This window comes from Pezoporus flaviventris, unplaced genomic scaffold (genome assembly GCF_033815535.1).
Source record: "Pezoporus flaviventris isolate CSIRO_AGI_PZ_B2104156 unplaced genomic scaffold, CSIRO_AGI_Pfla_v1 ptg000045l, whole genome shotgun sequence".
NCBI classification, from domain to species: Eukaryota; Metazoa; Chordata; class Aves; order Psittaciformes; family Psittacidae; genus Pezoporus; species Pezoporus flaviventris.
The window spans coordinates 22,976,268-22,987,495 of record NW_026892593.1 but is presented as its reverse complement, the minus strand read 5'-3'; the positions used below and the strand labels follow the sequence as shown (position 1 = coordinate 22,987,495).

The 11,228-nt window shown below is 39.8% G+C and overlaps 1 protein-coding gene across 1 annotated transcript in view; it reads left to right on the top strand.

Annotated features, from left to right (window-relative positions):
- The first annotated feature begins 558 nt into the window (after positions 1-558).
- Positions 559-11,228, top strand: part of MDFIC (MyoD family inhibitor domain containing) — a 52,164-nt gene continuing 41,494 nt past the window's right edge. The window contains 5 exon segments of the mRNA XM_061467686.1: positions 559-1,202; positions 1,204-1,324; positions 1,327-1,396; positions 1,398-1,411; positions 1,860-2,015. Of these exon segments, the coding sequence (XP_061323670.1) occupies positions 1,116-1,202; positions 1,204-1,324; positions 1,327-1,396; positions 1,398-1,411; positions 1,860-2,015 (448 nt within the window). The 5' untranslated portion in view covers positions 559-1,115.

Below are 11,228 nucleotides of genomic sequence, written 5' to 3'. Positions count from 1 at the left end.
TTTTGTAATGAAAAAGTTTAAAGAAAGATTATGTTGTACCAAAGAACATCTTAGGTTACTGAAATACTTAAAAATTATTGTATTTCTCGGAGCAAAGCATACTCACCTTTCATCACCCTGTTCTCTTTTGCACCAATAACAACCAGTAATAAAGCTACAGAGTGGTGCAAGTTGATGACTTCTGAGACAAGGCCCTGACGTATGTGGAGTCTCACACAGAGCTGGCTCCTACTCCATACTTACACTCTACCCTGGTTGGTTTGCCAGCATTGTGAGGAAATGCTGAACTTTAAGAAGTGAACTTTTAATAGTTGAGCGTACTCCTTTGCACTTATGATATCAATAAATATACATTAGTTGTGGTCTCTTATGTTAGGATGTAAATTGTCTATAACTTGGCTATTTTTTTTCCTACTTTTGTTTACGCAAAAATACCTGGCTGTACACTGTAATGAGACATACTAGTAAAATATATTTGCTAAACCATAATAAAAAATCTGCTTGTTAAAGTGTAAGTTTAAACATGGATGCACTTCAACAAAATAATATACTGTGATAGCATAAGCAAGGTAAGGCTTGCAGCTTATGGTGGGGGGATACCATCACCCACATGAGCAGTAACTGCATTACTCTATGGTGTGGGCAAGAACAGAGCATGATACTGACAATAAAATCAATCAGTACCATGGGAAAGAAACGTATTTCCTACGTGGAGAAAGCACAGGTACCACCACTACTTGGCAGATGATAGCAGAGAGAGTAGTTTGCACTTTAGGGCTGTACTTTTGGAAAATGCTTGTTCTTCGTGTTGAATGTTTCAGTATGCTCCCTTTGAAGTCCATTTTCTAGACACACTTGGACCCTAAGGTGCAGGGGAGGGTTAGGTTGTCCTGGACCCGGTCTCAGAAGTGGAGTGTCAGGCCAGGGGCCCGGCTCTGGGCCCTTCGGGGCTCCGCGTGCCCGCTGACCCCGCTGCGGAGGCGCAACTGGTTGGCAGACATCAGTCCCCGCAGCGGGAAACTTGTGAGCCCGCGGCTGCACCTTTAAGTGCCCCTGCACCGCTGGCAAGCGCTACAGCTGCAAACCCTGTCCAGGCATGAAAGCCTCCCTTTCAGATGTTTTTTTTTCCTTCTTCCCTGTTTCTGCCTGACGGGTTTCGGCCTCCTGGGGGAATTTCCGCGGCTGGAGGCCCGACTGAGGGCGGGGGGCAGCGCAGTGGTCCGCCGGCCGCTCCCCCCAGGACCCGGCCTGGCCCAGCCTAGCCCAGGCCAGCCCTTGGGCCCGTCGCTGGCGGGCGTAAGGACCTGCGGAACCGTCGTCCCGAGCCCCGTCCGCGCCAGCGGGAGTGGGATGTTTCATTGTCCGGAAATGATGGAGAAGGAGTGACTGTGGCGGCGGGGGGACAGCGGGTGTGAGTGGAGAGTGTGCGCGCCCCGGCACAGGGGGAAGGCCCGCGGGCGCGGCGGGAGAGGCGGCAGCCGCCGGGGAAACAGAGCGGCGGCGGGAGGCGCGGAGTTCCCGCGGCGGGGGCGCGGAGGAGGGCCGGGCGGAGCGGGAGGAAATGCAGAGGTAGGGCGCGCTGCGCTGCCGGTCGGCTCCTACCGGGTCCCCCCCAAAAGCCCTGCCCCGGGCACCCCCGGCCCTCCGGCTGACAGCCCTCGGCCGCCCCCGCCCCACAGCCGCCTCCCCCCGGCCCCGCGGGTCCTCGCAGTGGGGGGCGGGCGACTCGCCCGCCGCCGCACCGCAAAGTTGCCGCTGCTTCCTTGCTGTCCCTGCTCAGTCTCAGTCCCCCGCCCCCAAGCCGCGAGTTTTCAGCACGAAATACATTAACGAGTGCTTTCATTTGCTTGTTCCTTCAGGGTCGCGTGTTAGTGTTGTTGGAAGGGGGTGCAGGCTGTCTGTTCCTCGGTGAGAGAGCTGGCAGATGTCCCAAGTGAGAGAACCTCTTCCTCCGGGGCCTGAAGGGCCAGAGCAAGCTCCGACTGAAAACAGCGCTTTGATCTCTCTCCCTCGAGGTAAGTTGCTTTAAAGTTTCACTGTAATTGTTGCACCTTTTATTTGAATGATACATTTACGGATTTGTTTTGTGGGTTTTAACCCCTCTCTTACTCCTCCTCCCGCTCCCTCCCCTCTTCGGTGTAACTCTGTAACACCTCTTTAGAGTTTTAACCAGAAATTCCTATGTAGAAAAAAAAAAAAAAAGAATAATAAATGCACTGTTGTGAGTGCTGGTTTTCAGTACTTGAAAAACTGCAGTCATTCAGAGGCAGATGCTGCTCCTTAAAAATCACTTTCTTGCTTCTCAGCTCTATTTGTGTTTAGAAGCTCTTTCCTCTAAAGATCTTCCAGGTCTTGCAGTAGAATGAGAAAGGTTGTTCCAGCAGCAGGAGCATTGTTCAAGTTCGAGGTCACTTTGCTGTTTTGTTCTTAGATTACTTTGTGATGCTTCAGTTGAAACCAATTTCTAGGAGTGTAAACTTGTTTTGTGCCAGCTGTTCAAAAGGTTGTTTGAAAGTACATTCATCTTGAAGAGAAGTTCTTTAAGTTATGTCTTGTTTGCATTTTCACAAAATACATTGGTATTCTGATCACCTTTATATAGGGAAGCTTGTCAAGGTGTAGTGCAGGTTATCTGCAAGGTAGGGAAGTATGTTTGCTTCCTGTGTCTTGGTCTTTGAAGATGAGACATTTTTTTTTTTCTTTTCAGTTTACAACTACAGTTTTGTTTTCCAGAATTCTGACAGGAGTTTTAAAAAGTCTCTGAAGAACAGACAAATAAGCTTGTTCAAAAACTGTGACTTTATTCATAACTGGTTAACTGGAACAGAGCCTGGTAACACAGTTGTGCAACTGTGGATTAAAGATGCAGTCTTGTTTTTGTAACTTGGAAAGTCAATAGCTATGTGAAATGAAAACTGAAGACTCATTTGAGAAACCAGAAAGTATCCGTAGCTAAGTAAAAAATGTTCTGGCAGGGATACATATTAAATTGGCTTATACTTATCTTATTGTTTGTTTTTTTTGTCTTAGAGAATGACTCATAACTTCTAAACAGTAAAAAAAAATAATAAAAATGATTAGGTACAGAAGATCAAGCATACAGAACTGATCTGTTAGAATCATGTTTTTGTCAGAAACATCAATAGCTGTGATATATGTTTATTTTCAGTGTGTTGTTTTTATTTGACATGTGATCAGGTGGCCACACTGGTTACATTCTGCATGTGGGCCATACATCCAAGTTACTGAAGTTGTAACTTAGTGAGCTAACTAGCCTGGAAAGTGGTCTGATTCTTACAGTGCCACTTTAAGCTGAGTTTTCACTATGAAATAGTCTTATTCAGTACTTGCTGTTCTTTTTATTAAAAGTAAGGAAACAAATACTTATCTGTCCAGAGAAAAGTTATGTGCAGAAAATCCTAATGACACAATTACAGCTCACAGCTGTTGAGGTGGAGGATTCTGAAATTACTTTTTCAGGGATCAGTAAGGTACAAAAAAGTGTAATATATTGATTCAGATTTGCTCATTGGCCACACCCTTCAAGGCACAGGCTCAATTTTAAACCATGTGTGTAGTTCATAGAAAGACAAGGCTATTTGTTTTTTTTTTTTTTTACAGAATTCATCATTCAAATATGTAATTTTTATTCTAATGAACTTAGGTTTAAGGATAGCTGTGGTTATTTGCTACTTTTTTTCTAGCTTAAGTCTGTTGGGGAAATGGGGGTGGAAAGAGGAAGAGGTGAGTTCATAACATTTCCAGTCTATATTCCAGCATTTCTGTTGTCAGCTTTGCAGTGTGTGGTTACAGGGTAAGGTAGTCCAGATATTCCAGGACTGGAGATCTAAGATAGTATGTCTGGCACTTTCAACACCCCCTACTCTTCCTATACTACCCCCAGAACATCTAAAAGTACACTGACTTCTCTAGAATTCAGCAATAATTTTAAAAGCTGTGGTTGAAATTCATAGTATTTCTGGAAATAGGCTAGAGGTATTTGGAAAATTCTGCAATAATTTAAAATAATTGCTACTTTACTTAGATTCACCTCATTGTATTTATGCGATGACTTCATATATTTACAGTGAGGTACTTCAAATCTGTGTCCACCTAGAAATAAGATTACTTAATAAGAAAAAACTGGCTTATGTTGTATGTATAATAAAGCATTAAGTGCGTTCTAGTGAGAAAGAATTTTTGATTGATAACAGCATGCTGTACTATACTTTCTATATTTGTTTAACTGGTGTAGATAACCGAGAATAAACTTCTCTTCTGTAGTTCTGTGAGGTATCATCAAAACTTCCAGAACTTCAAAGTGCTTCTTTTGTTCGCTGTCATGTAAATTCAGATGCTGAAGCCAAATTGTATTATTCTGTGAAAGGAAAAGAGACTTCAGTTGAATTTTAAATATCCCACAAATAGCTATCCCACAACCTAATTAAAAAAACAGACAAAAGTAGTAAAACTTAGGCAGATTGCAGGGATATGCATCAGTTGTGGATATAGTGAAAACTCTGGGTTGAGACATAGTTTGGCCTACAGTTGTGGCGTGCTCTGGCTTTCGCAACTTAAAAGACTTTGCTACTTTAACCAGCATGCCCTCTCAACATATGCCCTGTCACTGTTCTTCTTTGCTAGTTCATTACTGAATTAATGCATAAATATTCCTGAGATTATTGGACTTTGCCCCACCACAATTATGTGTGCTATGAGAGAGATCAAATGAAATCGTAGTGTCTTCTTTTGTGGCAATATCAGTAGTTAATTTCAGTCTTTAAACCGTTATCTGTGCCAATGGAGACTGTTACTCTAAGGTACAGGCTACAGGTTTAACCTAAAGTTTAACATAATATCTGCAAAGATTTAGTTATTTTTTCCACATCCTTCCAAAAGTGTAGCTCTACTTGTGCACCCTTGTTCAAGACCCTGCTCATGCTGTTTCTCTTCTATAGCTCCACAGGCCTTGAAATCAAATTATGACTAGTTCATTGCACACCTGTGTGCTATGCAATGTGGTCAGCAAATACTGTCATCTCTACATTCAGACCACTTCAGTTTGGCTGTAATCAAGTATTTTCTTCACTGGTAGGTACCAAAAAAATGTCCCTAAGCAAAGAATTTGACAATTAGTGACCATTAGCCTCTCTGCTTTAAGGAAAATGTTTAACATCTTAGAGGTCGTATCATGATTATTGCCTGGGTTATGGGTAGAGTTTTTTCATTAAGTCCTCTGCGTTTGAATAATCCATGGAATACAAGAGAGAAATTCAGTGAACATGGAACTATTTAGAGAATCAAGCCATGTTTTTGACAATGGAGGACTGTCATCTCTAAAGTATTTGAAATGCTTTTACCTCTGGTTGCATGTAACTAAGTGTAACCTAGAATAACAAGTGAATAATATTTAGCTTTCTCACTACTATTTACTACTGCTACTGCTAGTACCCTCTGTTAATGAAATTGAGCCTGATAATTGCACTTTAAGAACTTCCTGATGACTCTTTAGATGATGGAAATACACTAGATTTTTTCTTTTTTTTTTTTTATTTTAAATGGTGTGGGGAGGAGGATGGAGAAGTCCAGCAGAAATATTAAGAGTCAAGTTCTGTAAGTGACAGTTCGCTTTGGCACAAATTACGTCACTGATGCTGGAGGGAGGTGCAGTTCAGATTTGAAGTCTGAGGAAACCATGTTCAGCAACTAATACTTCCATTCAGAAAAGTACAAAAACCATGTACTCCTCTTCAAGAATGTGATTCAAACCTCTTCACGTTTTCTGTGCTTGGCTGTTTTCAAGATGAGGAGCACTAAAGGAACATGCTGACTAGATGAGATGGGGTGACAGAGGACTTACTGCAATGCACATTTGGACATTCTTGAGGCAATGATTACTATCATCATAATTATTGCACTTTACCAGCAGTGCCTCAGTGTTATGAGTAATGGATTTTTATTTTAACGGTTAACCAGTGCACTCAGATTGCCCAAATTTACCAAATACTTCCTCTATATTTATCTTACTACTTGCAATCTGACAAGAGTTCAGTGAATCCGTGTTAATTTCTTTCATTGCCGTCTCATTCCTGAGAGATCTATTGAACATTACTGACTAAAATACCTAAAACTTTCATAAGTGTCTAACTCTGGTTTGTCATAAAAATACACTTCTGCTTTCAGTTTCATGTTCATGCTGTTCCAGTTAAGTGATTCATGTACACATGGGTGTGATAGACTTGTATTTCATCGAGTTGACTGTAAAGGTCTTGCATCAAATTTGAAATATTTCTATTCCATCTCATAGGCTAATTTTATACCAGAATAATTCTCAAATTCCATTCCAGGCCTTCAGAAGGTAGATTTCTGTTTGTTTTAAACACTTGCTTTTACCTAGTAAGTTGCATCCAGCAGCGAGTGTGTTATGCTAGTGTTTTCATTTGGATCAGCAATGCAGTTTTGAAATGGATCTCCTGTTCGCCTCTGGTTTGGTTTGCATTTTGAAGTGATCCTGGAGAGTGACCTGGACTGGATTCCTTTTGGACAATATAATCTGAAAGATGCACTGCAGGAATGTGCCTAATGCACTCCAGCCACTAATAAGCCTGCAGACTTTGAGATTAAATCTGAGAGCTAGCCCAAAGAAGAAAATCCCCTGCATAATATGGAATGTATCCTTAAAATCAGCTCTTACTGTACAGGCCCACTTTTATTGGGCCATACTATTGCTAATACCAAGTATTAGCATGCTAATGTTGAGCCAAGTAATGCTTAGCATTTAATGAGCAACTAGTTTTGTACACATGTGAAACATTTTGGATGATTAACATAAATTTATAACTGACCACATGACAATTAGTGTCATTATTTGTGAAGTTTTTGCTTCTGTATTTGACTTAATGCTTTTAATTAATTAATGCGGAGTACCTGTGTGCATATTGCTAGTAATTTTCAATTTATCATGAGTGAAATTTGTCTAGGGCTGTCAAACCTGTAGTACAGTCATAGTTGTTGTATAGCTTGCTGTAAAATTCTGTGTAAGGGCTTTCCAAGAAGTTCAGTTGAATTGCTCTAGTTTTAAGAGACTGATTTTTTTTCAGTGGCATTTTGAAGCCACTGAAGGTTGCAGTAAGACATTTAAGTGAAAGTCATTGAAATAAATCAAATTAGTTTTAAAACAAGCAAACATCTAAATGGATACTTTCAACTTCATAATTTATGGATTATTAATATTAAAATTAGATTGTACAATCAGTCATTAATGAAATGAGATCAGTTCAAGCAGATCATGAGCTGCAATAGTTACTCTGTTACATGAACAGCGCAGTTGAACCTGTTATGTGGAATGACTAAAAGTTTTAGGTTGCTGGTGGGTGTTGCTGTTAATGGTTGCATTGTGAAACCTGGTATTATTGCGATTCCTTTGTGCTACTGTTGTGAACAGTGGAATTTTCAGTAGGAAAGAGCATCCTCAGTGGTTCCTTGCCAGCGAGGATATTAATGAACAAAGGAAGTGTTAGAAATGCAGTGTTTGTCACATGCTCTTCAGTCCCTCCCAACCACTGTATGCTTGAGCCAGAGAACCATACTGCTTCCTTTTGGAAATAGTCCTCAACTTTGTTCCTTATAGATCTACTTTCATGTTTATTTGGGTTTTTTTGTGTGTATTTTTTTTTGCTGTTGTTATTTGGTTTGGTTTTTTTCTTCCTGGGTTTTGTGGGGTTTTTGCGTCTTTTTTTTTTTTTGTTTGTTTGTTTGTTTGGTTTTTGGGGTGTTTTTTGTGATTTCTGTGCTTTGAAGGACAAAATTCCATTTGGGATGGTTTGAACTTTGCCCATGTATATTTAAATCTGCCTCTGCTTGTTCAGGGACAACTCAGGCCTTCTGAGGATTCATGTTTACATTCCAGCAGCTGGGTCAAATATAGGTGCATAAATAAGCTTTGCCCTGTGCCTCAGCCGTTCCTCCACCCTTAGACAGTAAAGCTCTTGGGCTGTTTCTGACTCTGCATGTTTGCAGGTCACAGTGACTACACTGTGCCAGCCCATTCTTCTTGTTCCTCTCTCCTTGATGAGAATGATGCACTCAGGTTTCCAGAAGACTTTCCCAGCTGTTACTTTTGATTTACTTGTTTGGTGCTGTCCACCATGTTTTTGGCGAACAGAAGATGAATGTGTCATAGCAACAGAGCTTTCTATTGTTGTAGTGACAGGATTTTTAACTCATTTTATATTCACAGTTTCCCTGTGTCAGTAGACAAACTCTAAACCTGTTTCTCAAGTCCAGTTTACCATGTTCCTAGTCAAGCAGTCTTATAGTTCACATGCTTGGAAGAGATGGCTTAGTGAGTACATAGGCTTATGTGTCATGCAATGAATAGAAATCAGCTGCCAATCATACTCTGAGGACATGCAACCCACTCATTGTGGGCACTTGTTTCCATTTTTTTTGCGTGTTCAGAGATTGAATATTACATAATTACTGATGCGTTATGGCATGTTTCAACACGGGGACCCATTTCTGGGTCAGCTCAAGAGACATAGTGGGGTGTTTGGGAGAAGCTTAAGTGTGAATGGACAAGAACTTAGAGAGACAAAGCCCTGAGCCCTTCCAGGTGTGTCCTGCAAATGTATATCCATTACCTATGTGTTTTGTATTTTCTATCAATTTTGTATGTTAATTTGACGTCCACTCAATACCCTCTACATTGTCATAGAGGAAGATAGAATAAATATAGCTCTAAAAAGAGGGATATTCCACTGGGGTGTTGTAAGAAAATTTCAAAAATTAGTTTGAACTATGCCCCAGCAACTTTATAAAAGCATAGAAGAAAGGATTGGAAAGGATCTAGAGAGATTGCCTTGTATACCCTTCTTGCCTAACTGTATCTAAGTCTTTCTTAGCAATTCTGTTTATTTGTTAAATTTTCTTTTTGAGAGGGCTATTGTAATAGCAGCCTTGTTGCTGACCCAGACTACCGACAATGTTGTGTTAGTCCAGTCTTGTGGAATGTATTTGTCATGATTCAAAGAATTGTATGTAACAAGAAGCATATGCTCTGAACTAAAATGGGAGCTAACAATCAATGCTACAATAGTCCCAACAGTGAAAACAAGTTTGATTCTATGAAATACATGTATTGCTGTGTAACTTTAAAAACAAATATAACAAGATTATTTTAAAACGAATGCATGTACTATAGAAATGATTTATATATACTTTAATAATTCCAAATGAAAAAAACAAAAAATAGTTCACTTGTTTAATGAAATAGTAATTTTGAGATGTGATTAAGTTCTTTTTTTTTCAGTAAGTGGCTTACCAATTGTCTGTAAATGATTTGGGCTGTTAACCATCTCAGTTCTATACTTTGCCACCATGTTGTATCCTTTCTGTATTGAAACCTTAAACTTGCATTAATCTGTATACAAGCAGAGTTTGTGCCCCTGCTTACCTTCAGGATGATTACTCTGTGTGGGTGTACACCACTCCTGCGGGTTTTTTGGCTAGAAACTCTTCAGCCTGTTAGTTTAGGAGTGGTATGTAGCCACATGGGTTACTCGTCTGGGGGTGGTATGGTGGTAGGTAAAAAGACTATGTTGCTTTTGTGACGTGACTTGCGGTTTTAAAGAGAGATTGTATTTCTACTTCAGCACTGCCAGCCTCAGAACATAATGAGTCTTTTCTTTCCATTATTTGAACTGCTAGGAAGAGCATCTCTTTTTCTTCTTGGCTCTCAGTTTTGGAGGTTAATCACATGAGAGCGGAGGGGTGTATTAAAGGAAGCAGAAGCTAAAATACTAAGGAAGTATTACATAAAAATGCATAAGGTTAAGCTTGATTAAAACAGAGAAGTGATGTAGATTTCTGTTATGCACATTCCTGGGGAAATCTTCATGTGAATTATATAGATCAAAGAATAGGTATTCAATTAATGTTAATTGTTATAAACTTCCTATCAAAATGGGTTGGTGTTCAATTGAAGCGTTGTGGTTTTTTACTTTTTAATGGTGCCATTTTCTACTTTCTTGCTAACCGTTAATATAATTTACAATTGCATGCAAATTAAATAATTATACCTGGCTGTTTACCATATCTGGCTAGAATAATAAAAGTACACATGAAAAATACATGTATGACCTTTAAGAAAAAAAAAAAGAGAGACAAAGATACTGAACCAAAACCAAGTAACAAAGCAGAGGAATGAAAACTAAATCCCTGTGAATAATGACGACTGTATTCTGCACTCCTTTAGATTTCTTGTATAAGAATGTAATCTGGAACACTGAAAGACCCATAATATTAACATTAACATTAATGTTTCCTTAGGGCTATTCATTGTTTACTACATGAAGTAGTAGGGCTCTGCAAAGTCTTATCCAAACTGTGTCCAGTAACTTTGCAGTTTTGTACTACCACTGTCTAGAAGATACTGTGGCAATCTTGGTGATGTTACTGCAATAAAGTAATTTGAGAGCAAAATCTCTTAAAACAGCTCATTTAAGCTTTCTCTATGTGGAAAACAGTTTTTACACTCTCTCTCTCCACGACACTGCTTATTTTCATCAGAACAAAACAGACTCTCTCCAGGAGAATCAGCTCAAGACATTTTTAAATCTCATTTGCACCTAGTACATAACTGCCCAGGCAGAATCATCATACTTCAGTGCAGTTGGATTTGTGTCTGATGCCTGTCAAAGGGCTTGAAAACATCTCTTAGGTTTTTAGCTTGGTTTTTTTTTTGAGTTTTTTGATTTAGTTTTGGTGCTTTTTTTTTTTTTTTGGTAGGATGAGTATCTAGGTATTATCAGGGCAAGATGCAAAACTCACAGAAGTCAATGGGTATCTTCCCAGTTGCTTTAGTAACTATGCCGATCCCAGTGAAACTGTTCATTTCAAGACAGGCTTGAGGAAATATTGACAAGCTGTTGAAGAAATGGGGAGGTGAGGGAGGGCTGAGATTGAAGTACCACAGATGTAGCTGGGTCAGACATTTCAGAGGTGGAAATGAATAGAAGGGGAGCAGCAGTGCTTGAAGGCACATGCTACTATACATACAGTATGGCATATATTATTTTAAGTGATGATCAGTGCTTCAGTTTAATAGGGTGGATAACAAAGGCAGAAAGTTAGGATTTAAAATCGAACTGCTGTTGGCTACATAAAGAAACTAATTTTCATATGTCGCAGTAGCAGTAAGTGTTTTTCCTGGGTTTCAGGACTGGAAT